The sequence below is a fragment of the Choloepus didactylus genome, chromosome 5 (genome assembly GCF_015220235.1).
Source record: "Choloepus didactylus isolate mChoDid1 chromosome 5, mChoDid1.pri, whole genome shotgun sequence".
In the NCBI taxonomy this organism is placed as follows: Eukaryota; Metazoa; Chordata; class Mammalia; order Pilosa; family Megalonychidae; genus Choloepus; species Choloepus didactylus.
In genome coordinates, this window is record NC_051311.1 from 3,240,742 (window position 1) to 3,268,123 (window position 27,382).

Here is a 27,382-nt window from a genome sequence, read left to right on the forward strand (position 1 = left end):
TCACATTTCTGCAACCATCACAATTCTCTAATTCTAGATCATTTTCGTCACCCAAAAAGAAATCCCACCACCATTACAATTCAGTCCTCATTCTCCCTCCCTGCAGCCCATGGAAACTGTTAATATACTTTTTCTATGAATTTTCCTATTCTTGTACATTTCGTGTAAATGGAATTATATGATTGTGCCTTTTGCTTCTGATTTCTTTCACTTAGCATACTGTTTTCAGGATTCATCCATATTGTAATATGTATCAATGCTTCATTCCATTTTATGGCTGGATAATATTCCATTGCATAGATACATTTTATTTCCATTCATCAGTTGGTGGACGTTTGGGTTGTTCCCCCATTTTGGCTGTTATGAATAATGCTGCTATCAACATGCATGGGCAAGTTTTTTCATGGATGTGTATTTTCAATTTCTTGGTAATATACCTAGGAATGGAATCACTGAGTAAATCGTAACTCTACATTTAACTTATTGATAAATTGCCTAACTGTTTTCCACCGTGGATGCATACCAGCAATGCATGATGGCCTCAATTTCCCCACATCCTTGCCAACATTAGATATTTTTCATTTTAAAAAATTATCATTATAGGCATCCTAGTGGGTTTGAAGTATTATTAAGTTTTTGGTATGCATTGCTCTAGTAACTAATTGTATTGAACATCTTTTCATGTGCTTGTTGACCATTTGAATATTTTCTTTGGTGAAATGTCTGCTCAATTCCTTTGCCCATTTTTTGTTTGGGTTATTGGACTTTTTATTGTTGAGTTGTAAATGCTGTTTATATATCCTGGATATTAGGCCCTTATGAGATACGTGATTTGCGAATATTTTCTTCCATCCTATAGGCTGTCTTTTCTTTCTATTTCTTGACAGTGTCCTTTGATGCACAAATGTTTGCAATTCTGATGAAGTTCAATTTGTCTATTTTTTTTTGGTTTGGTTGCTTTTAATTTAGCTGTCATATCTGAGAAACTGTTGCCTAATCCAAGTTTAAAAAGTTAAATAAGTTAAAAAGACTTATACTATGATTTACTCTAAGAGTTTTGCAGTTTTAGCTCTTACATTTGGGCCTTTGATCCACTTTGTGTTAATTTTTCTATGTGGTGTCAGGCACACACATTCTGTAGCATGTGACTATCAAGTTGTCCAAGCACCATTTATTGAAAAGACTATTTCCTTATTGAATTGTTTTGCATCCTGGCTGAAAATCAATTTACAATAGATATATGGGTTTATTTCTGGACTTCCAATTTTATTGCAATGTTGTATATGTCTATCCTTGTGCCAGTAACACGCTGTCTTTATTATTGTAACTTTGCAGTAAGTTTTAAAATAGAGAAGTGTGAGTCTTCCAATTTTGTTCTTCTTTTTCAAGACTTTTTTTTTTTTGGCCTATTATGAGTTTATTTCCATATGTATTTTATGATCATCTTGTTCACTTCTGCATTTTGAGTGGGATTGCATTGAATCTGTAGATCAATTTGTGAACTATTGCCGTCTTTACAATATTAAGTCTTCCAATTGCTGTACACATAATGCTTTTCTGTTTATTTAGGTCTTTAATTTCTTCCAAGATTGTTTTGTAGTTTCTAGTACTCACGTCTTTTATATCCTTGGTTAAATTTGTTCCTATATATTTTACTCTTCTTGATGCTATTGTAACTGGAAATAATATCTTAATTTCATTTTTGGATTGTTCATTGGAAGTGTACAGAAATACTGTTGATTTTTTTATTGATCTGTATCCTGCAATCTTACTGAAATCATGTATTCTAAATAATTTTTTAGCAGATGTCTTAGGGTTTTCTTTAAATAAGATCATGTCATCTGCAAATATAGATGCTTTAATTTCTTCATTTCAAATCTGAATGTCTTTTATTTCTTTTTCTTTACTAATTGCTCTGTCTAGAAAGAACCTCTAGTATAATGTTGAATAGAAGTGATGAGGATGGTTGGCCTTTCCTTGTTCATGATGTTAGGGCAAAGCTTTTGGTCTTTCAACATTAAATATTATGTTATCTTTGGGTTTTTCCTAGAAACCCTTTACAATATAGAGGAATTTTCCTTCTATTCCTAGCTTATTGAGGGTTTTGGTTATGAAAGGGTGTTGGATTTCATCAAATGCCTACTGAACATATTGAGATGATGATGTGGCTTTTGGCTTTTATGTCACAGATACGATGTATCACATTAATGGATTTTCATATGTTGAACCAACCTTGCATTTCTGGGAGAAATCCCACTTGTTTATTGAGGATAATTCTTTTGTATGTTGCTAGATTCTGTTTGCTAGTATTTTGTTGAGGATTTTAATAAGGGGTATTGGTTCTATGTGTTCCTTTTTTGTAGCAAATTTCTTTGGTTTTGGCAGCAGGGTAATGCTGGACTCATATAAAGGTGTTTTCTTCTCTTCTACTTTTTGCAAGCAGAGTTAATTCTTTGAATGTTTTGTGGAATTCAACAGAAGGTAACCTAAGCCTCTATACCTGGGCTTTTATCTGTGGAGGGATTCCATCTCTTTATATGTTAATGGTCTACACAGATTTTCTCTTCCTTCTGAGTTAGTTTTGGTAACTTGCGTGTTTTTAGGAATTTGTCGAGTTAGTTTTGGTAACTTGCGTGTTTTTAGGAATTTCCCTCTCTCACTCTCCCTCTTTGACAGCTGGTCACCCAGCCATCTCTCTGGACCTGGAACACCCCATTTTTTTTTTTAAATGTTGAAGACTGAACATTTATGTTCAGACCCTTTTAGGGGAATCAATCTCACTTAATAAACATTTGTAAAATGCCACAGAAGCTAGAGGGCCCAGGGTTAAGCCATGCTCTTAAGAATGACCCTTTCCAGGCTGAGTCTCCTTAGTAGGTTACCTGAAAATTTCAAAGAAGCAGTTCTAAATAATGAACCTTTGAAAAAGACAATATTTTTCCTATTTTTAGATATGGGTCTATTTTCCATTTTTTTAAAAAATCACATGATTTCAATTCTTACCTTTCTCTATTGAAAATAAACCAAAATCCATAACAAAGAAATAAAATTTTTAATAACCTCTGCCTTTTGATTATGGACTTTAATCCATTGAAATATATTATAATTAGTATAATGTAGGATTTACACCTGCCATTTTTCCAATTGTGTTCTGAAAGCATTATGCCATCTGTTTATTCATTATTGCCTCCTCTTGTGTTAAACAGGTATTTTTCTACTGCATGATATTAATTCCCATGTTATTTCTTTTACTATATATTTTTGAGTCATTTTGTTGGTATTAGCCTTGGAAATTACATTTAAAATCTTAACTTGTAACAAGGTTACCATGGAGCTGGAGAGTGGGCAGTGGGACTATGGCAAGTTAAAGCATCATGAAATTAGAATTTGCATCTAAAACTACATGGTTGGATTACAAATCAGATATCCAAACACTTTGATCCTATACAGTTCTGTCTGTGCTTTTGTTATCACAAATTGTATCTTTATACATTATGTGCCTATCAGCACTTAATTATAATTATGAATATATGCATTGTCTTTTAAGTCAGATTGGAGAAAAAGTCCTTAAAAACAAGAATTTTTATTTTGTTTGTGCTTTCTTTTATATTTACCTATGTACTTTTACCTTTCCCAGGGTCTTTACTTCTTCATGTGAATGTGAGTTATTGTCTAGTGTCTTTTTATTTAAGCCTGAAAGATTCTTTTTAGTATCTCTTATCGGGTACATCTGCTAACAAAAAATTCTATCAGTTTTTGTTTGTCTGGAAAAGTCTTAATTTCTCTTTCATTTTTGAGGGATAGCTTTGTGTGATATAGAGTTCTTGTTTGATTGTTTTTTTATTTCTTTCAGTACTTTGAATATGTCAACCTACTGCCTTCTGGCTTCCATGGTTTCTGATGAGAAATCAGCTTTTAATCCTATATAGCAACACTTGTATGCTTTTTGTCTCTTCTCTTTTGCTATTTTCAGGACAGTCTCTTGTTTTTACATTCTGACATTTTTTTTAGGATGTGTCTCATTGCATTTTTCCTGCTTGGAGTTCATTGTACTTCTTGGTTGTGTAGAAATGTTTCTCCTCAATTTGGGGAAGTGTTCAGCCTTGTGTCATCATGACCCTCCTCTCTTGCTGCTCCCTCCGGGACACCTGCTTGTCCACGCTGGTGCCCCTGATGGTGTCCCACAGGTCGCTTTTGTTCTCTTCCTCCCTCTGTTCCTCAGACTGGATAATCTCACCTGGACTACCTTCCGTTTTTGCTGATTCTTTCTTCTTCAAGTTCACGTCTGCTGTTGAGCCCCTCTAGTGGGCTTTGCATTTCATTTATTGTGATTTTCAACATCAGAATTTCTCCTTGGTCCCCTTTTATAATTTCTATTTCTTTATTAATATTTTGTATTTGGTGAGATGTCATTCTCATGGTTTCTTGAGTTATTTAGACATGGTTTCCTTCAGACATGGAAAATTTTTAACATAGCTGATTAAATGTCTTTGTTTAGTAAGTTAAATATCAGGGCTTCTTCAGGGACGATTTCTTTTGATTCCTTTTTTCTTGTTTATGTGGCATACTTTCTTGTTTCTTTGCATTTCAGGTAATTTTTGGGTGAAACCTGGACATTTTAAACAATATGAAGTTATGATTCTGGAAATATGACCTCACTCCTTCACCCCCAGCATTTCCTATTGCTGCTATTAGTTTTAGTTTAGGTTAGGTTTTTTTTTTTTTTTTTTTAGTTACTTTTCTGAACTCATTCTGTAAGGTCTTCACTTTTTGTAGTGGGTGACCATGAAGTCTCTCCTTGGTAGCTCAGTGGTCAGCTATGATTTAAAAGGTATTTCCTTAGTACCTGGAACCAATAAATCTAGTATTTCCTGAGTGGTTCTGTGTGTGTGTGTGTGTTGGGGTGCTCCTTCACTCAGCCAGGCAGCTGAGACTCGGCCGTAGCCATCTCTTCCCGCGTGCACAGTGCCTCGGGGTTCTCCAGAGGAGAGTGGTTAGGGCATTCCCTGGCCTTCCTCAGGCCTGCCCACACCCTCCCAGGCACAGAGCCCTCCATATTCACACAGATATGCCAGGGATTTTCAGAGCCCCTGTGGACTTTTCATTCCCTAGAGTCCCCTTTAAGCCGTATGGCTCGTCTACTGTTCACTCCCGTTACCCCCACCTCGGGTAGCTGCAAGTTAAAATGCTTGGCGGTAAGAGAAGGCTCTTTCCACTGCGAGCTCCTGGCAGGTCAATTTCACACAGTCTTGTAAGCAGGTCCTTCCAGGGAACCACCAGAAAAGTCAAATGAGGCTTTGAACGAGTTCCACCTCCATGTTGCTCACTCCTGTGGCTGCCAAGCCCCATGGGGAATGAGGGTCCCTACTTTTCAAGGTTACTGTGCAGCTGGGAGTGGGCAAATTAAAGCACCATGAAGCTCGCTTGCTGTAACTGAAATTCTGCCATTTTTTTCTGGAACAAATACTCCTGTTTGCTGTAGGCCTTGTTTCATTTCCAGAATTTTGAAAAATTAGATTCTGACAAATTTGCTCCTATTTTGTGCTTTTAGGAAGGAGAGAAATTTTGGAGGGCTTTACTCCAGCATCTTCAGTGACATCATCCTATGATTTGTTGCATATTTTCTGCTCTCCCACAGTGACACAATTAGCCCTAACTGAAATTAGGCAGAAATTAATACAGCTGCATTCACTCACAAACTGCTAGCAATTATGAGGGATTTACCTTTAGGGGTACCCTTTAAGAGGTACAGTTTTGGCTAATATTGTTTGGTAGTGTGGAGCTTGTTAGTTTAATGAATGTGTAGGAGACAAACTTATTACTCGGTGGAAACAGAATTTAGTAATAGAAATTATAAACTTGGAAGAGTTTATGTCCGAGACTGCCACTTCCTCTCCGTTATCTGAACCGGGCTGTATTTCGTCATAGATGAATAGACCTTTCTCTTTCCAGAAGCTTTGACATTTCACCCTCTGCTTGGGGCCTTGCATCTTGGCACGATGATCCATTCGTGTGTACCCAGTGCTGCAGCTTGGAAACCGATACTATCTCAGTGTTAAAATACCCCCTCTTTTCAGTTCCTTTGAGCCAGCTGGTTACTCTGCAGCATGGCGATGGGATTTATCTCTCTTCTGCTCACTTTCAGTCCCATAAATCACCCAGCACCTGGGCTATGGAGTGCCTGCAAGGCTTTCTATCAATAGCTGAGGAAAGAAAGGTTGAAAACTCTGCCTTATCTTCCCTGAGGATCAAGGTTCACAGCTAAAGTTACTGGATAAAGCCCTCAAAACTTGATTCATGGTTTTTGTTGCTTTCATATTTTATGTACTTTCTTTTTTGTCATCAAACTTGGTTTATATTGGGATTTTACTCCAATGCTACCCAGTTACTGGGAAAAATGTTTTAAAAGTCTTCTAACACAGATATGTAAGATTATAGAAGAAAGCATGCTGTTTGGGTTTTTTTTTCAGTCATTTTGATAATTCACACCTTTTAACGAGATTGGTTCTATGCTGTGTTATGAACTTGCTTTTATGGGTGCAGGCCAACCACGGGAATCTGCAAATCATATTGTTGCACTGGCGTGAGTGTGCTGTGGCAATTAACAGGAGACATGTGGGTGCGTGTGGGTGGGTGTGAGTGGGTGTCTATCACTAGGGCTGCCTCAAGGAGTGAGACGGGTGGAGAGAGAACATTGGATGAGTTTTTCGTTGGTAATTGTATAAGCGTCATAAACTGTCTTCTGGAAGGCTCACGTCAGCAGGAGAGGACCCTCAGGTGAGGGGGTGGACAAATGGGGAAAGCCATGCTGCCCCGGATCTTCTCTCCGTCTTTCCCATAAATAGAGATGGCGACAGAATCCCTCTCGAAAGCAGAGAACCTTCTGTAATGTCACATTCCTCTCAGAGGCACATTTCCATCTCAAATTAAGTAGATTCTGTACTCATACTAGAAGAAGCAATGTAAAATGGAATGTGTATCTTAAAAAAAGCTTGCTGTTGTCACTAGGTTTGAATTAAAGGTAGAAAACAGACATTTCTTCTATTTTAGGGAGTATTTCAAGCACTTCTTTTTTGTTCATGAAAAGAAAGAAATTTATTCCCGAAAAAAATGTCAAAAGATCTCAGGCTATTTCTGAATTTAAAACTTTGCTTTCTACTGAAAGCTTAAGATTAATCTTCATTTAACTTTCAACAAAATACACAGTAATTTACAATGCCATACCATGAACCAAACGACACGATTTATATTTGCAAAACACCCTGCTTAAATATTGAAATAATTTATTTGTTTATGCCTCAAAATATTATTGGAAATGCTACTTTATTATTTAATATCTTGATGTGTCCAATCTGGTTTTTAAGACCAAAGTTTTTTTAAAAAATAAATATGATTAACAAGTAATTTCCTTGAATGAAAATAATTTCTCTTGCACATCTCAGGGCTGCTTTTTATTAGCTAAATATTCATAAACAGCAGTATGAGGCCTATTGAATGTTATTACTATTTGTATTGCTAATAATATTATTTAAACATAAAACAATATATCTGTACAGCTCATTATGCTTATTTGATTATTCTCATGATTAACGTTTGTTTTACTCGCTGGGAAAATGCAGCAGAATAAACTGAGGATAATCCACTCATATCACTGTGATGCCAGCTCTTCATCTAAATCATGTTTACGTCCTAATTCCAGGGAGCATACTCCTCTCTCGTGATTCCAATCAAGCCTCTGACATATCTAAGAGCGATCACTAATGTCACTGTTTTCTGTTTAACTATGGTGCAATTTTGGGGTAAGGATAGGGAAGAAGAGGTTTCTTAATTTTGCTACTGATACAACGATGTGACAGTTAGATTTGATTTCTCGTCCCTCTTTAAAGGGAAATAGAGAGTAAAATGAATTGCTCAGGTGGGCATGTCATCATCATCCTCCTTGATATCATTTCCCCCATTTCCTTCCATAAATAGCAGCAAACCAACTTCAACTGCAGGAAACAGTGGTCCCCAGATTGTACACTATAGCCCTGGAAGGGCACGGCTGTGGTCTGTGAAAGCCCGACACTTATTTCACTTCCAAAACACTGAGGACCCCTGGGTGTGGCCTGAACTGCAGCTTATAGGGGGTCTGCGCTCAGAGTCCTCCTCAGGATCCAGCCGGTTGGGACCAGCTTACCCAACTCTTTCTGAACAAAACCACAGCAAACAGGTAACTCTTTTGAGCTGTCTGTTGGGTTGCGTATCTTGGTCGGCAGACCCAGCACAGTGGCTTCTTTGGAAAACGTCTTTGCTGGGTGGTGACTTTCTACATTAGATGGGACACGCTGGACTGTGGACTGCTATGGGGGTAGCCTCACATTCAGTAATTGCACTGTGGAAAGTATCGGTCAGACAGTTTGCAAAAGCAACCAATGAGGTTCAATTTCTCTCTCTTTGAACAAAAATATGTGGACATGCTGTGGATGTGGGGTGCCTCCAGGAAGTCCATCAGCCATCCCGCTGAGTCTAACATCCTGCCTCTTCTTTCCCCACAGCCCATTTCCTCGCACTTGTCCCCAAAGTGGACTCTACTTGCTCAAACTTAAGAAGCAGAGTTTTCCTTCCCACTAATAACCAGCAGGCCTGTCAGGTATTTAAAAACACACTCTGTTTTCAATGCTTTTTACACGGGAGAATGTCTTGATTGTGATTGTCTGGACATCGGTTGTTTCCACAGGTCACGTTTTATCACTTCTCCGGCCAAGTGAGTGGGACGTTGTTGCTGGGCCTCCAGACTGCATGTGACAGCCCCGTGCAGCATTTATGGCAAAACACGGCCAGGCCTCAAAGTCAGTGGGAGAGAACCGTCGTTGAAATCAAGAGCCCACAGAGGTTTCAGGTATGCGTGTCCCTTCCTCTTATCCTGTTCAGAAGGAGAAATGGAAGATGCAGAGCCTTAACGCGTGGTGAACTAAAGGTGAGCGAGGAAACACCCCACTTGGCTTGGGACTGAGGGATTTCCCAGTGCCAGAACCCTAAAAGACACTTCTTATAAACAGTTTTGAATTTGTACATATCAAAACTAAGGTGATATATTTTAAGATGTATTGATATTCTTCTAATAGATGATAATTCAGCATGCATTCTGTATTGATTACTGGGTATCAGTGGGCCTTGTCCCCACCCCATGAAGGTTTTTAAGGAAGAGAAATATGTGATGTCACAGAGCTTATAATATTATATTTGACTCATCAGTAATGTATGACCTTCTACTTCTCTCCTAAATTTCTTGAAGCGCCACCATTTTACTCTTTATTTCTTTCATGGTGCTGATCTCCTCTTTATTTTCATTTCTTTTTCCCCAAAATAACTTTCCTTCAAGACTTTTCATGTGTTTTATAGAAGAGGGTAGTGTTGGCCAAAGAGGAAAGTGACTGTTTAACTTAAACACTATGCTGTCAGCCGGGAGCAGATGTTCACCTGCTTTTGTCCAGCCGGGCCACTGGGATACCTTGGTTGTCCCATGCCTGCCACCATCCTGAAAAGCTTTTGCGAGTCCCTTATGGGAATTTTGTTATCAGCGTCTCCAGGCGACATCTGCTGCCTCATCAACTTACGAGCCTCTGTGGATATGCTGACTTCTGAGTGTTAGAGCCATTCGCTCTTCCTTTAGAGATGTCTAAGTAAGAGCTCTGAGTCCCCGCTGGGCCGCTGCCCTTCCAGGGGCTTCTGTGAGAACCTCTGGAGCTGGTGCTCACCGTTGCAGCTTCGTTACTGTCACCACAGTCCTCGGTCCATCCCCTAACGACAATTAATGTGAATTTCTGAGGGGACGCTGCTATCTACATGAGAAGGTTGATTAACCATTTAGAGCCAACAGAGATGGCAGCATTTCAGAATGTGTCCGAGATGTTTCAGGAATAATCACAACTAGCACTTATTGAGCCCTTCCTATGTGAAGGCACCATTTGTATACATTATTTTATTGACTCTTTGGGTAATTCGATATCAGGTCTTGATCACTTAATCACAGAGCCACAATAAATTTTTTTTTATCATGGAGATTTATAAGATATGGGAGGAAAGAAAAACACCTCCAGATTGGGCCAAATCTGTTGCGTGAGACTCCTTACATTTGCCTTTGTCTGCTGTGTTGGATTAAACAACAATGTTAGGCTTTGCATGGCACTGATTAACTGAAATCACAGCTTTCAAAATTGCAATCATAAGCAATTAATTTTATTCCTGTCCTGAAATTCTCAAGGAGGCAAAAAATTAAACAGGCTAAACATATTGCAGAAATCTAGTTCCAAATTCAAGTAAAAGCAGTCTCTCCTTGTTTTTGCTCTCCAAGGGAGTTCAAGTATTGATTTATGGATTTTCATATGGGTGGGAAGGGATGAATACTATTTTACTAAAATGTAAGTGACTATGGTCTAAAGTTGAATGTTTGGATAGTTAAGCTAAATGAGCAGTTGATGTCTGCATTTTGAAAGAGATTGAAGAATTTTAATATGCTATGATCCACTTGCCATTTCTTTAATATTCCACTTAGAAATGCCAGGGAGTTCTCAGCAACCTTCTGTTCAGAAAGAATTGGCTTTATTCGTAAGGATGAAGGACACATTAGTAATGAGAATAAATACAAATTATCTTAATTTAAAAATTCTACTCTGATTCTTTTCTCTTCTTTTTTAATTGTGAACTTTAACATACGTACATAACAGTGATAACTTTCAATGTACGATTTCACAAGTGGTTAGAGAGCAAATCTCAAAGAATGTCACGGGTCACTGTTCCACAACTCCAGCCATTTGCATTATTGTAAAATAAAACATACGTACAGAAAGGTGTCAACTCTCGATGTACAGCTCAATAAGCAGTTATATAGGTAATTCCAAACATTGTTATGGATAACAGTTCCACACAGTCTCAGTCCCTTCCCTATTATGTAATACAAGGGATATTCAGAAAGGTGAAGACCTTCAAGGCGCACTTCAATGAGCAGCTACAGAGCAAATCCCACAGGATGCTCTAGGCTACAGCTCCCCCATGTCACTTACCTCCTTCCAGCCCTTCCAACACCCCAGCATCCAAACACATATATATAATTATATGAAGTTTCAGTATTCATAGACCGTTGTAAAATCTTGTCTTGTTTGTTGCTACCTCCTGTCACCTAATCTCTTTCTCCATTGTCAGGGATGTCTAGGCAGTGAGCACCCTAACTTGTTCATATTAAAAGGGGGTGTCAACACATGGGAAAGGGGGCCGCATCTGATAGTTGATCTTAAAGAGGCTGTTGACTCTGGGTTTTAGGACTTGTCTGGTATAAGAGCACTCTGGTGGATTTAAGTTTCTGAAAGATAAAACGTTGTGACTGAATCTTTTATAGAATCTCAGATAGGGACCTAGGTATTTGAGACTGCTTTTGGTAAGGGCACGGCATGCTATGGCCAGCTGGAGCCTGCAGAAGAGAAACCTCCAGGATAGCCTCTCAACTCTGGGATCTCTCAGCCACTGTGACCTCCCCTTGTTACCGTTCTTTTTTCCCCCTTTTGGTCAAGTAGGCATTTTCAATCTCTTGCTGTCAGGGCCAGGCTCATTCCTGGGAGTCATGTCCCATGTCGCCAGGGAAATTCATTCCCCTGGGAGTCATGTCCTCCTGGAGGTGGGGGAGGGGGTGTTATTGAATTTATTTGCCAAGTTGGGCTTAGAGAGAGAAAGGCCACATCTGAGCAACAAAAGAGGTTCCCTGGAGGTGCCTCTTAGGCATAATTATAGGAAGGCTCAGCCTCCTATTTACAACCTTAAGTTTCACAAGAGCAAGCCTCAAGTCCAGGGCCTGATTTATTAAGTAGTGGGTTCCTAACTTCACATAATATATATTCTATTCCAAGATAATAGTTTCTTACATTATCTTCACTTAGTTTTACAGTCATCATCACTCTCAACTTTAAACAATTATTGTAAATAACACATCCCACAGCTCTTATCAGCTGCTAATTATTCATCCCTAATATTAGTGTAGAGTTGGTAAGATATTCCTATTAAATATAGTGTTTAATACATAATGGGTAGTTTTTCCACATACCACTTTATTGCACTTCTTCTCAAAATCATAATTTGAGATATTTTTACTGTTTAATTGAAGAGTATTTACTATTTGACAAAATGATGGGGGGAAATCACTGTCATCTTTTTATGTTTCATATGTTTTCTTGGGGGATAATAATGAATGAATAGTAGGAATTAAGAAAATCCCAGTAAGATAAGTGTAGCGAGGAGAGGTTCTGCTCAGATGGTTCCCAGATTATGCACACTGCTCCATGCCCTTTTCCCACCTGGGAGCCGGGCCTCCCTCTGAGATGCAACCAAGCGGCCACACCCAGCCCCTGCAGAGGCCACCTTTTCCTGGCAGGTTTGGGCTCGAGGGCATTTGTCTCACCTTTAGGATCACATCCAGCAACCATCGGTGGCTTCTGTGTTGCTGTCAGACTCCTAATTGCAACTCCATTCTCTGCCTTGTGGTCTGCTTTTATTTCGCTACTTTGGTGCTCTTTTTTAGTACTCACCATCTAAATGAGGTGGTTGTATGGAAACAAAGTTTGCCAAAGTTTTGGAGAAAACAAGGAATGTTCATCTCCACTTTTCGTCATGTCCAACCACCTCTGTCCTGCCCTTTCCATGAAACTTGTTTCTGCATCCTGGGATTCAGCCTTTCTAGCTCCTTCAAACCATCTCCTTTTTTTTTTTTTCAGGATCCCATCCTGAATTCATGGACCTTTTAAAGAGCAATCAAATCTTTTTGTTTAAATGTTTTTAATTAGACTATCTGGTTAAGCCTGGGAGATCTTGTCTTTCTGAGACCCATTAACCAATTTTCTTACACTTGGAGAAAGAGTTATTTTCCTAGGAAAGTGTTTCCTTCTTGCTGGGCCAGTGGGCCCAAACAGCAGCCAACTTTCAGAGCGTTTCTTTGCTTATATCAAGTTAATACATAATTTAATTGAATCAAATGAACACACTCAGCCCAGGTCTGAATCCAAGTAATCTGGCTCCAAACACACATTTGCATCACTGTGTACACTGCCCTCATTTAAACCATCCCAGCACGACAAACCTTGGCAAGTCTCGGCCAATGTGGTCCTGCTTTCTAAGTGTCCCACAGTTACTCTGTTTTGTGTGAAGGAAATATGACTTTCTTAGGGCTATGTGTTGACAGGTTTCTCTGGAGATTGTGGATGAGTCTCACTGGAGTTTTTATAAGATTGGTAAATAGCATCTGGTTTGAGAGGAAACATATGAGTCCAGCATGTTTCACAGGAACAAAAGAGAATACAGCACAGAAAAACATTCTGCTATGGTTGACTGTGTCCAGACCAATTGTGAGCTAAAAAGCAGGGCCAGGTTTTTGAAACAATCAAGTGTTTATATTACAGACAAGGCTGAACCCCTACACACGAGGGTAGCACACCCAGGTATAGAGCTTCCAATGTCACTGGCATTCATCAGCAAGGGGGATGACGCTCTCCACCAGCACCCTAATTCTCTATTGATCCAGCTGGTTAGGAAGTTGGAGACTGGCTTCTGTCTAAGTTTCTCAGAATAATCTTCGCAGGGCACTTCTTCTGGGTACAGCTCTACATTGTGGTGAACATTCAGTTATTTCAATGTAAGCCACTGGACAAGTACTTCCCGGCAATGTGTCGAGCTGCAGTGCAGACGATGCATGAAAGTGGGCAAGAGGGCAGCAGGGGCTCGCAAGGTGAGACTGGAAATAGCCTTTAGGAAACCAGAACTGGAAACAGAGCACAGCTGAGAAATGCCAGGACCAGGGACCAAGATGGAGCGTGGGTCCAAATCTGGTAAATGCCACGTCGTATGAACTAAACAAAGACGGCTTGTAGCACAGAGACCGCAAACAGGTCGCCTGAGCCATGCCGGGCCTTGGAGAGACGTGACCTCGTTGTCCCCTCCTTGCAGGGTTGCATTAATCTCCATGAGCTTGAAATTGCCACGACCACCCCAGTGCTTCTGAGAAGGGACGAGTTTCTTATTTGTGAGTCCTCTTCTATCGGACCACAAGATAGTGATGGTCTCTGCTTCGTGTTTGTGTTTGTTTTTCTTGCAGGTTATTATTCAGGGTCAAATGATTTCAACTCATGTGGAGGATGAAGTCATAGCTATTGATGATATATCTTTCAGTCCAGGCTGCCAGCCTGCAAATGGTAAGAACTTTTTCTCTCATTTTGATCCTGACTGAGTATAATAAATTAGTACAATTTAAACACTGAGACGACTCCAATCTGGTCCTTACTTTTCCTTGATGTCTTAGTGTGGGTTATTTTCCACTGTTCTAGTCTATCATGTAACTGTGACTGGATCTCTGTGGGAAGTGAAGAGGGTGTTGTTCACAGACTCTAATACTATATTGAACTGAGTGGGGTGATTGAGTCTCAGACTTGAAACCATGCAGCATGTTTACACTGGCTGGTTAAATCTTACCAAGAGGACTCTGTGCTTTCTGGTTGACTGGGAAAAAAGTGGGTTTCACAGACTTGACTATGTCTTCTTAGAGAATCAGTTTCATTATTTCAATGAAAGACACAAATCAGGGAGATAAATTGGTATTATCTATTTTAGACTGGAATGACTAGATAGACAATCTATATAATTAGATTTAAACAATGATCCATGTTGATCCCTTGATTATGTTAACCAAACTTCAATTCTTCACACTGTTCTCAATAGATAAATTCAACATTAAAATTATAATTTGTTTAGGATAAAGTATCAAATTAAGTCTAATAATCAAGCAGCAATCAGGCATATCGGCACATGCATGTTCACACATATATATGTCTATAAAACAGGCAGTTGATAGATTTTTTTTCCTTTTTAAATGTTATTATACAGTGATATGATATAGCAGAATAAAGATAGCTGTTTTATACAGAGGAGTTTCAAGTTCAAATTGGGCACAGATACGGTGATTGTGGTAGTGGATTGTGTGTTGTAGGAAATAATCTGGTAAATAAGATCTCAAGGTCAGGTGTGTGTGTGTGTGGGGTGGTTCTACCTAAAAACAGAACAACCCATCTCGACAGGGCTGGCTGCTGGGCTTGGGTGTCGAGCAGCACATCTGCTGGCTATGGTGAGGGCTTACGGGTATGTATCTCGCCACCCAGGCCGAAGTAGGAGCCGCGGGCAGCTCCTTCCCACACATAAAGGTCTCTTTCATTTTTGTACAATCATTGCTCTGTACAGCTAGGTGATGCTTATCCACTGCTGGCAGGAATGCAAAATGGCACAACCACTTTGGTCAGTATTTTACACTTTCTTAAAATGTTAACCCTACATCTACCATATGATCCTGCCATGCTAGTCTGGTATTTACCCAAGAGAAACGAATGCATGTATCCGTGAATGCTTATAGAAGCTTTATGTGTAATAGCCCCAAATTGGAAACAGGTAGGCCAACTATCCATCAAACCTTAAATGGATAAAAAATCTACTGTATATCCCTACAGTGGAATACTGCTCACCAATCCAAAGGATAAACAAATGGATGAATCTCAAGATCATTATCTGCATGAAAGAAGCCAGAGCAGGAAAGAGCCCGTGTTCTGTGTTCCCCGTGCAAGTCCATGGGACTGGGGGCAGCCTGGGTTGACCTGGAGATGGGAAAGGGCAGGAAGGGGAGGGCTCAGGGATTGCTGGGGGCACGGAGGGATTTAGGGGGTGATAGAGGTGTTCGTGGTCTTGATTGTGGTGATGGTTTCGTGGGTGTGCACATGTGCAGAGCATACAAAGTCGTGTACCTTAAACACCTCTAGTTCGCTGTATGCCATTTCTACCTCAATAGGTTGTTAAAAACATGAATTTGAAGAAGAGAATGGGCAGAGAATGTATCTGAAAACACAGCCTGGAGCCTGATCACGGCAGCTTCTGTGCCATGACGAAAAGCATGGGGGGCTTGGAAGGGTTTTACCTGACGGTGTGACACGATCTGGCCGTCCAAGAGAAGCAGCAGTGGGGATGGGGATGTGGGGGGAGGTTAAAAATATCAGACAGGTGGCAGGTGGAAGGCTGGGCCCTGACGTGAGCTTGGGGACCACAGGCTGGCCAGACACAGCTTCCCCCCTGCTCTGCTGAGTTGGGGAGACGGTCGTGCAGACCCATTCTCCAGGAAGTTGGAGAGAGCCTCATTCAAAACCAAGGCTCCTCTAGGAGCCCCTTGATAAGGTTCACGTCTCTTTATTCACCTTTTACACGTGCAGAAGGAGAAACCTCAGCACCTTTCTCTGAATGAAGAGAACATTTATTTATGAGGTTTATCAGAAGAGACGCAGGGTCAGTGTTGCGGCAGAGAGTGTGGTGACCTGCAGGATGGGCACGGCACTGCTGACAGCTCTGCCACCTGCCTCCCCTGGGGCTCCCCCTTCTCTTACCCAGCTCGGTTTTCCTGGGTCCCTGGTGCAGCCAGCTTCTGCTCAAGTCTGAATGAGACACCTACTTCCCTTCGCTTATCACTCCAGCAATGCCTTTAGGTAGCTCAATTTTATAGGTTCATCAGAAATTGGGGTCTACCAAACAAAATGACCCCTACCTAGTCCTATTCATTGGCCAGTCTGGATGACCACACTCTGAGAAGAAAAGGTCAGCGATGCCAGCAGTTGTCTGCTGCCCTTGAGCTTCATTTGCATTGCAAATCCATGCAGGTGTGTGCCCAGGTGTTGGTAGGGAGTCGAGATCACCTGGAATATGACTCCACCGCCACCATTCCAGACGTGAACGTGTCTGTATGTATATGCACGTTAACATAAGAGGTTTATTATAGGATTGGATCATGGGATCGTGGGGAGTGGCAAGTCCAAATTCTGCAGGCATGCTGCAAGATGGAAATAATTCCCCAGGAGAAGCAGGCTGGCTGGCTGAAGTAGAGATGGAAATTCTTTCTGCCTGCTGAAATCATCGGGTCTCTCTTTAAGGGATGATTGGATGAGATTTCTCTCATCAGCTAGGTTGACTGTTGATGTAATCAGCCATAGAGGCAATCAGCTTACTCCTTATGACTTAAATCCACCGATCTTGCTTGACCATCACCTGGACACCATAACCCAGCCACATTGACACATGAACGTCACCATCACAGACAGATTCTCCCCTACAGGTTTCACACCTTGATTTGGGACTTCTAGCTCCAGAACCATGAGATAATAGATCCCTGCTGTTTGAAGCCCCCCAGTTTGTGGTACTTTGTTAAGGAAGCTCCAGGAAACTGAGACACCAAGTAAACGCTGAATTTCTCAAAGACAGCCCAACCTTATTCATTTCTGAATCCCCAGCACAGAACAAGCATTTAATAAAATATGTTGAATAAATGATTGAACAAATAACTCATGCTATTACTTAAATGTAAACTATTTGGGATTTTTGTATGCATTATTCTTTTCTCCTCAGAGCTATGTATGTTACATTCCATAAAAAGCAGATTTAAATAAAATATCATGGGAGTATGAATTTTTCACAGTGGTTACATTTATGCTAAGAATATTATATTATCCTTATTCTTTTGTTTCAGTATCAGGACTGGAGGTATGTCCTCCAACTATATAATGTGACTTTACCCGAGAAGAATTAATCTGGGATACACATTTGCTATGTTTTGGTAGATACTAGTGCCTTTTGTCATATTAGAATAGAAATATAATACTGAGAAATATCTATCTCTCCGTGTGTCATTTTAGCTTATAGAAATCGTTCTGTTTAAGATGTTTACTTTTCCTGAGAAGACTTCCTTTTCTCCCCCAACCAGTGTGCCTTCAGAAATTTGTTCTGAATTCTTTAGATTAGTGAGCAATGTTGGAATCAGTGGGAATTAAATTGAGAAATTAACTAATAAAATATAATCATTCTTTATTACCTTAGTAACAGACAGAAGTGTAGCAGGTATAATACATCCATCTTGAATAGAATAATAATGATGAATACACATTCTTATCTTAGAGCACAATAAATGTGTGGTGTCTGCTAAAACCAGCTCAATGGCAAGTAGCTCCTGGAACTCAAGTAGCTCCTGGATTGTATGAATAATTATACATATAATTATACAAAAAATTCTAGCATCCCCCATCTCGGATTGGTTCAAAGTTCATAGATAGAGTAAATATAATCACTATAGCACAAAGTGGGCAGTGAGCTTCTGCATTTTACTTGAAGTATAACATATACACTCTTAAGTAGGGTGTAAAACCTAGGTGTGCATATTATTATCCTAGAGTGAACACTAAACAAATACAAATAAGGGAATGGATACATTACAGTTGAATACATACAAATATTGAAATAATCCACTGCAGAGCAGAGGGAAAGAGCTGGGGAAGGCAGAAATGTTAAGGGAGGGGCCAGTGTAGAGGGAACAAAGGGGAATAAAAACATAGCAGACAAAGTGAAAATTAATAAAATCACAAAAACTAAATGCAATTACATCAATAATCACATTAAGTAAAAGTGGTCTAAACACTCCTATTAAAAGACATGTCATCAGATTGAATAAAAGATAAGAACCACCTACAAGAAAATCGATGTTTAAACATAATTGTATAGATCAATTAAAAGTAAAGGGATGGTGTAGTTTGAAGCTGTCATGTACCCCAGAAAAGGCCATGTTCTTTTAATCCATCCCTGTGGGTGCAGACCTATTGTTGGTGAGACCTTTTGATTAGGTTTTTTCAACTGACATGTGACCCACTTCATTCAATGTCAGTTCTAATCCACTTACTGGAGTCCCTTGTGAGAGGATAAAGGCATATAGAAAGGAAGAGATGAAATTAAGAGAAGCTCACAGAGAAAAGCCCTGGAGAGACAGAGCGTCCACAGAAGCTCAGAGAGGATCCACTGGAACCAGAAGCTGAGAGCTACAAAACCCAGGAGAGAAGGACAAGCAGACGCTGGCCATCTACCTTCCCAGGTGACAGAGGTGTCCCAGAGGCCGGCAGTCTGTCTTCAGAGTCCAAGTATCATCCATTGATGCCTTGAGTTGGACATTTTCATGGGCTAAGAACTGTAAATTGTAAGTTTATAAATCCCCATTGTAAAAGCCAACCCACTTCTAGTATATGCATTCCGACAGCTTTAGCAAAACAAAACAGATAGAAAAAGATATACTACATGACACTAATCAAAAGAAGGTGATTGGTTCTATCAATATCAGGCAAAATGCACTTCAGAACAAGGAAAATTAACAGGTATAAAGATAAAGAGGGATAATATATGATGATAAAAGGGTCGACTTACCAAGAAGATGTAACAACCCTAAATTTGTAGGCACCAAACAAGAGTACTCCAAAATTCATGAAGCAAAACTGGTAGAACTGAAAGGAGAAATAGATGAATGTAAAATTATACCATGAGATTTCAATATGCTCAATAATCAATAGAACCAAGTACACAGAAAATCATCAACAATATAGAAAACACACACAATGTTATCTGCCAACTTTATATAATTGACACTGACAGAACATTCCAAGAAACAGTAGCAGAAACTCATTCTTTCCCAGTGCATGGGAAACATTCACCAATATAGACCACATACCGGGCCCAGGGCTGGGACTAGAGTCAGGCAATAGGGGCGCTCACCTTGGTGCCCAGGTTAAGGGGCATGAAAAACTCAGTAATCAGGACTAATAATATACTTATAATTTTATTTATCAAAAAATTAAGAAACAAACAAAAACCAAAAAACCACAACATTTCTAACAAAACAAAGCAAAGGATTAAGAAAAACAAATAACCTAAAATAACTACTTTGCTTCCAACATGTTCCTACCATACCCCACCAAAACTAACAAACCATAACTAAACAAAGGAATAAGAAAAACAAATAATCTAAAATAACTAATTAGGGCTAATAATATTTTAATACAGTAATTTAAATTCAAAATCAATGAAATAAACCATGGTCAAATTGTTAAATTAGAAGATCAGTATTACTAAGTTTCCCTTTGCCTTAGACTTCCCTATGGCTTGGCAGGGCATAATTGCATCACAAAACACACCTTCAGAATTAAAAAAAAAAAAAAATGAGATCACACAAGGTTTGTCCTCTGACCTTAATGAAATAAACTTCTAATCAATAACAGAAAGATATCTGGTAAATCCCCAAATACTTAGAAATGTGATACACACTTCTACATAAAACAAACTTCTAAATAACCAGGTATTTTGTACTAAATGAAAATGAAAATAACACCCTCAAATATGTAGGATGTAGGTATAGCAAGTGTCTGGAAGGAAATGGAAATAAAATTTATATTAGGAAAGAAGAAAGGTATCAAATCAGTAATTTAAACATCCATCTTAAGGAATTAAAAAAAATGAATAACAAGTTAAAGATAAATCAAACAGAATGAAAATGGATATAAGAGCAGAAAGCAATAGAATTGAAAATGGAAAAGTAATAAAGAGATTTTTTAAAACCAAAAGTTGATTGTTAGGAAAAGTAAATAAAATTGATAAAGCTTTGCTGGATTGACCAAGACAAAAAGATAGAAGTCAAATTATCGATATTGGGAAGGAAATAGGGGCTATCACTACAGATGCTATAGATACTAAAAGGATAATAAAGGAATACTATAAATAACTCTCTGCTCCAAAACTCAAGAATTTAGATGAAATGGATTCACTCCTTCAAAAGACCAAAATTCACTCAAGAAGAAAGCAAAAATTTGACTAGTTTGATGTTTATTTTCTTAAAAAAATATTCATATTGAAAATGTCCATAGAGGATTGGGGGTGGGGAATCTCCAGGACCACATGGTTTTCACTGGAAGATTGTGTGAAACATTTAGGGAAGAAATAGCACCAGTTGTATTTAAGTGTTTTTAACTGATTTTACTCTGAAATCAGAAATACAGAGAACATGTCTCATTGTATTCTCTAAGAGCAACATTGCCCTAATACCAAAACCAGACCAAAAAAAGTTATAAGATAACTACAGACTGGCATTCCTATAAATCTTGGACACAGAAATCTTCAACAAAATATGCACAAATCAAATCGTGATATATAGGAAGAGATAATGCATCACAACCATTCTGGGAATGCAAGGAAGTTTCAGTGTTTGAAAAGCATCAATGTAGTTCACCATGTTAATAGACTAAAGAAGAAAAAGCACAGGATCATCTTAGTAGATGCAGAAAAAGTATTGGACAAAATTCCACATGCATTCATGATTTAAAGCCCAAGCAAACCACAACCTTCTTTAACCTGATAAAGCGCATGGACAAAAACCTTACAGCAACATTGTACCTAATGATAAAATGGTGGATGATTTCCTGCTAATACTGGGAATCAGCCAAGGAGGTCAACTCTCTAAGGCACACTGGAAGTCTTAGCCAGTGCAATAAGGCAAGAAACAGAAATAAAGGAACACTAATTGGAATGGAAGAAACAAATCTGTCTTGATTTGCAGATCACTTGATTGTCTATGTAAAAAATCTCATGGATTTCATTCTAAAACTAGTAACTGAGTTTTTCATGCTTGCAATATACAAGATCAGTATCAAAATAAATTCTATTTCTATCTAAGGCAATGAACAATTGGAAATTGAAATTAGAAAAATGATACCATTTGTAATACAATGGAAGTAAATATTTATGTATTAATTTAACAGAATATATGCTGGATCTTCATCCTGAAAACTGCAGAACTCTGATGAAAGACTTCAGGAAGAACTAAATAAGTGGAACATTGATGGATTAGAAAACTCAATATTGTTAAGATGCCAATTATTTCCATATTGATCTATTGATTCAATGCAACCCCAGTTAAAATCCCAACAAGGGTATATGTATTTTTTGACAGACTAATTCTAAAATTTTTAGGGAAACAATTCTGAAAAAGAACAAAGAAGTATACGCAGTACTTGATATTAGGACTTACTATAAAGATAAAATAATAAAGACACTGAGCATGGTATTGGCAAAATGGTTGCTAGATGTATCTTCTTCCTGAAGACCCACACAAATATAGTCAATTGATTTTTTTTAATGATTTAACAAGTATATAGGAAATTCCCAAAAATGTTATGAGTACAGCAACATAATTTCAGTTATTTCCTTTATTGTGCAATATGATATTGATACAAAAAGGTGATAACTTTCAAATCACAATTTAACAAGTAGCTATAGAACAAATTTCAAAGGATGCTATGGGTTACAGTTCCACCATTTCAATTCTTTCCTTCTAGCTATTCTAATAGCCTAGCAACTAAGAAAAAGGAAATTATATAGACATTCAGCATTCATAATCCTTTGTTAAATTCCATATTGTCTGTTTCTTTCCCTTCCTCTAGTTTAATCACTTTCCTGAACTTCAGGGATGTCTAGGCAGTGACCACCCTAACCAGTTCATGTTGAAAAGGGTGTCAACATTATGGGAAAAGGGGACACATCTGGTTGATGTTCTTGAAGAGATATTGCCTCTGGGTTTTGGGAATTAGCTGCATAGGGGCACTCTGAAGGATTTAAGTTTCACCTTGTGAGTGAAACTTTTATAGAGTCTCAGATAGGGATCTGGGTATTCTTTAGGGTTTTTGGCATTACTGTTGACTTGGGCTTATCATATAGTGGCAATTTGTCATATCTAGGTGAAGCTTGTATAGGAGTAACCTCCAGCACAGCTTCTTGACTCTATTTGAATTCTCTTACCCACTGAAACCTTATTTTGTTGCCTTTTTTCCCCTCATTTTGGTCAAAAAGGCATCCTCAACCCCTCGATGCCAGGGCCAGGCTCATTCCCAGAATCATGTCCCATACCACCAGGGAGATGCACTCACCTGGGAGTCCTGTCCCATGTTGGGGTGAGGGTGATGAATTTATTTGCAGAGTTGGGCTTAGAGAGAGAAAGTCCATATTTGAGCAACAAAAGAGGTTCTCTGGGGGTGACTCCTAGGCATAATTATAGGTGGGCTTAGCCTCCCCTTTACAACCATAAGTTTCACAAGAGTAAGCCTCAGTATCGAGGGCTTGACTTATAAAGTAGGGGGTTCCTAAGGTCACATAGCACATGTTCTGTCCGTGATCATCCATCCATATCTCACATTTATCATCACTTAGTTGTACAATCCTCATCAGTCTCCATTTTAAACAATTCTCATGACCAAAAACACCTCGTAGCTCTTTTCAGCCCTTAATTATTTGTCCCTAGTATTTGTGTGGTATTAGTATGAAATTCCTATTAATTGCTGTCCCTAGTATGCAATAGTTAGATTTTTCCCATATACCACTCTGTTGTCAATTCTCTGTACTAGTGTTATACCTTAGAAGTGTATCATGCAAGCACCTATCTGTATTTGTAGTGCTGATCTGTGGGATATATGCTTTATACAACCCCTTTCAATCCTATTTGCCTTCAGTACAGCTCTGATACTTATAATCCCATTAATAATCATTACCGATATACATTCCCATATCTTTTAATTCACTATCATTAACATATCTGAACATATTAGATTATCATCTCCCCTTACTAGCTTCTGTCTATCACTAGGTCCCCAATATTCTACATTATAAGACATTGATTTTACATTGTTCAGGGAGTTCATAGAAGTGGTAAATACAATCTCTCTCCTTTTGAGTCTGATTTATTTCACTCAGCATTATATCTTCAAGGTTCATCCATGTTGCCATATGTTTCAAAACCTTGTTGCTTCTTACTGCTGGGCAGTATTCCATCATGTGTATACTGCATTTGTTTATCCACTCTTCTGCTAAAGGACACTTGGATTGTTTCCTTCTCTTGGAAATCGGGAACAATGCCACTATGAACATCGGTGTACAAATGTCTGTTTGTGTCACTGCTTTCAAATATGTATATAGTGACAAGCAGTATTGCTGGATCATAGGGTAATTCAATATCTAGCTTTCTGAGAAACCACCAAACTGTCTTCCACAGTGGCTATACCATTATGCATTCCCACAAGCAATGAATAAGAGTTCTAATTTCTCCACATCTTCTACAACATTTATTGTTTCCTGTTTGTTTAATGGCAGCCATTCTTATTGGTGTGTGATGTGTGATGATATTTCATTGTGTTTCTGATTTACATTTCCCTAATTGCTGGTGAAGATGAACATTTTTCCATGTGTTTTTTTAGCCATTTTTATTTCCTTTTTGGAAAAATACCTTTTCATAACTTTTGCCCATTTTAAAATTGGGCTTTTTGTACTATTGTTGAATTGTAGGATTTCTTTATTTATGCAGGATATCAGTCTCTTATCAGATATATGGTTTCCAGATGTTTTCTCCCATTGAGTTGGCTGCCTCTTTACCTTTTGACAAAGTATGTCGAGGCACAGAAGCTTTTGATTTTGAAGAGTTCTCATTTATGCATTTTTTCTTTCATTGCTTGTACTTTGGGTATAAGGTCTAAGATGTTACCTCCTAATACTAGGTCTTGAAGATGCTTCCCTGTATTATCTTCTAGGAGTTTTATTGTGCTGCCTCTTATATTGAGGTCTTGGATCCACTTTGAGTTAGTTTTTGTATAGGGGTTAAGATAGGGGTCCTCTTTCATTCTTTTGGTTATGGATATCCAGTTCTCCCAGCCCCATTTGTTGAAGGGACTCCTCTGTCCCAATTTGTGGATTTGGGGGCCTTATCAAATATCAGTCAACCATATATCTGGGGTCTTTTTCTGAGTTCTCTATTTGATTCCATTGGTCAGTGTGCCGGTTTGAATGTATTGTGTCCCCCAAATACCATTATCTTTGTGGTCTTGTGGGACAGATGTTTTGGTGCTGGTTAGATTTGCTTGGAATGTGCCCCACCCAGCTGTGGGTGGTGACTTTGGTGGGATACTCCCATGGAGGTGTGACCCCACCCATTCAGGGTGGGCCTTGATCAGTGGAGCCATATAAAACATGCTGACTCAAAGAGACGGAACGGAGTGCAGCTGTGAGTGACGTTTTGAAGAAGAGCAAGCTTGCTAGAGAGGAATGTCCTGGGAGAAAGCCATTTTGAAACCAGAACTTTGGAGCAGACACCAGCCACGTGCCTTCCCAGCTAACAGAGGTTTTCCGGACGCCATTTGCCATCCTCCAGTGAAGGTACCTGATTACTGATGTGTTACCTTGGACACTTTATGGCCTTAAGACTGTAACTGTATAGCCAAATAAACCCCCTTTTTATAAAAGCCAGTCCATCTCTGGTGTTTTGCATTCTGCAGCATTAGCAAACTAGAACAGTCAGTACATCTATCTTTGTGTCAAAACCATGCTGTTTTGACCACTGTGGCTTTATAGTAGGCTTCAAAGTCTGGAAGTGTATGTCCTCCCACTTTATTCTTCTTTTTAAGGATACTTTTTGGCAATTTGAGGCCTCTTTCCCTTCCAAATAAATTTGATAACTAACTTTTCCAAGTCAAAGTAGGTTGTTGAAATTTGATTCGAGTTGTGTTAAATCTGTAGATCAGTTTGGATAGAATTGACACCTTAACAATGTTTAGTCTTATCCATGAGCACAGAATATTTTTCCAACTATTTAGGTCCTTTTTTTATTCCTTTTCATAGAATTTTGTAATTTTCTGGGTAGAGATCTTTTACATTCTTGACTAAGTTTATTCCTAGGTACTTGAGTTTTTTAGTTGCTATTGTGAGTGGAATTTGTTTTTTGATTGCTGTTTTCAATCCGGTCATTAACTAGTCTACAGGAATATTACTGACTTATGCACATTAATCTTATATCCTGCCACTCTGCTGAATTTTTTTATCAGCTCAAGTAGCTTTGTCATTGAATTATCAGGATTTTCTAAATGTAAGATCATATCATCTGCAAATAATGACAATTTTACTTCTTCCTTTCCAATTTTGATGCCTTTTATTTCTTTGTCTTGCCAGATTGCCCTGGCTAGCACTTCCAGCACAATGTTGAATAACAGTGGTGACAGCGGGCATCCTTGTCTTGTTCCTGATCTTAGAGGGAAGGCTTTCAGTCTCTCACCATTGAGTACTGTGCTGGCTGTGGGTTTTTCATATATGCCCTTTATCATATTGAGGGAGGTTCCTTCAATTCTTACCTGTTGAGGTGTTTTTATCAAAAAGGCATGTTGGATTTTGCCAAATGTTTTTTCAGCATCTATCAAAATGATCATTTGATTCTTCCCTTTCAATTTGTTAATGTGTGGAATTACACTAATTGATTTTCTTATGTTGAACCACCCTGCATGCCAGGAATGAAGCCCACTTGGTTGTGGTGTATAATTCTTTTAATGTGCCTTTGGATTCGATTTGCAAGCATTCTGTTTAGGATTTTTGCATCTTTATTCATTAGGGAGATTTGCCTATAGTTTTCCTTTTTTGTAGTATCTTTATCTGGTTTTGGTATCAGAATGACATTAGCTTCATAGAATGAGTTAGGTAGCATTCCATTTTCTTCAATTTTTTGAAAGAGTTTGAGTAGTAATGGTGTCAATTCTTTTTGGAAAGTTTGTTAAAATTCTTCTGTGAAGCCGTCTGGCCCTGGACTTTTTATTTGTAGGTAGATTTTTTTTTTTTTACAACTCACTTTTACTGATGTAGGTAGATTTTTAATGACTGATTGGATCTCTTTACTTATGATTGGTTTGTTGAGAGCTTCTATTTCTTCTTGGGTCAGTCTAGGCTGTTCATATGTTTCCAGAATGTTGTCCATTTCATCTAAATTGTGTAGCTTGATGGTATACAGTTATAGTATCCTCTTATTAAATTTTTGTTTCTTCAAGATCTGTAGTAATTATCCCCATCTCATTTCTGATTCTGTTATTTAGGTCTTCTCTTTTTTGACTTTGTCAGTGTAGCTAAGGGTCTGTCAATCTTATTGATTTTCTCATAGAACCAACTTTTGGTTTTATTTATTCTCTCTCCTGTTTTTTTTGTTCTCTGGCTCATTTATTTCTGTTTTAATCTTTGTTATTTCTTTTCTTCTACTTGCTTTAGGGTTAGTTTGCTGATTGTTTTCTAGACTCTTCAGTTAGGTCTTTGGTTTTAGTTCTTTCTTGTTTTTTGATGTATTTATTTAGAGCTATAAATTTCCCTCTCAGCACTGCCTTTACTGTATCCCACAGATTTTATATGTTGTGTTCTTGTTTTCATTTGTCTTTAGACATTTACCAGATTCTCTTGCAATGTCTTCTTTGACCCACTGGTTGTTTAGGACTGTGTCATTTAACCTCCATATATTTTTTAAATATCTGGTTCTTTGGTAGTTATTGATTTCTAGTTTCATTCCATTATGGTCAGAGAATGTGCTTTGAATAATTTTCATCTTTTAAAATTTATTTAGACTTGTTTTGTGCCCCAGCATATGATCTATTCTGGAAAATACTCCATGAGCTCTAGAAAAGAATGCATG

The 27,382-nt window shown here is 38.5% G+C and overlaps 1 protein-coding gene across 1 annotated transcript in view; it reads left to right on the plus strand.

Annotated features, from left to right (window-relative positions):
* Positions 1 to 27,382, plus strand: part of MALRD1 (MAM and LDL receptor class A domain containing 1) — a 703,831-nt gene that overhangs the window by 30,247 nt on the left and 646,202 nt on the right. The window contains exons 3-5 of the mRNA XM_037837380.1: positions 8,538 to 8,632; positions 8,720 to 8,881; positions 14,117 to 14,213. Of these exons, the coding sequence (XP_037693308.1) occupies positions 8,538 to 8,632; positions 8,720 to 8,881; positions 14,117 to 14,213 (354 nt within the window). The remainder of the gene's footprint in view (positions 1 to 8,537; positions 8,633 to 8,719; positions 8,882 to 14,116; positions 14,214 to 27,382) is intronic.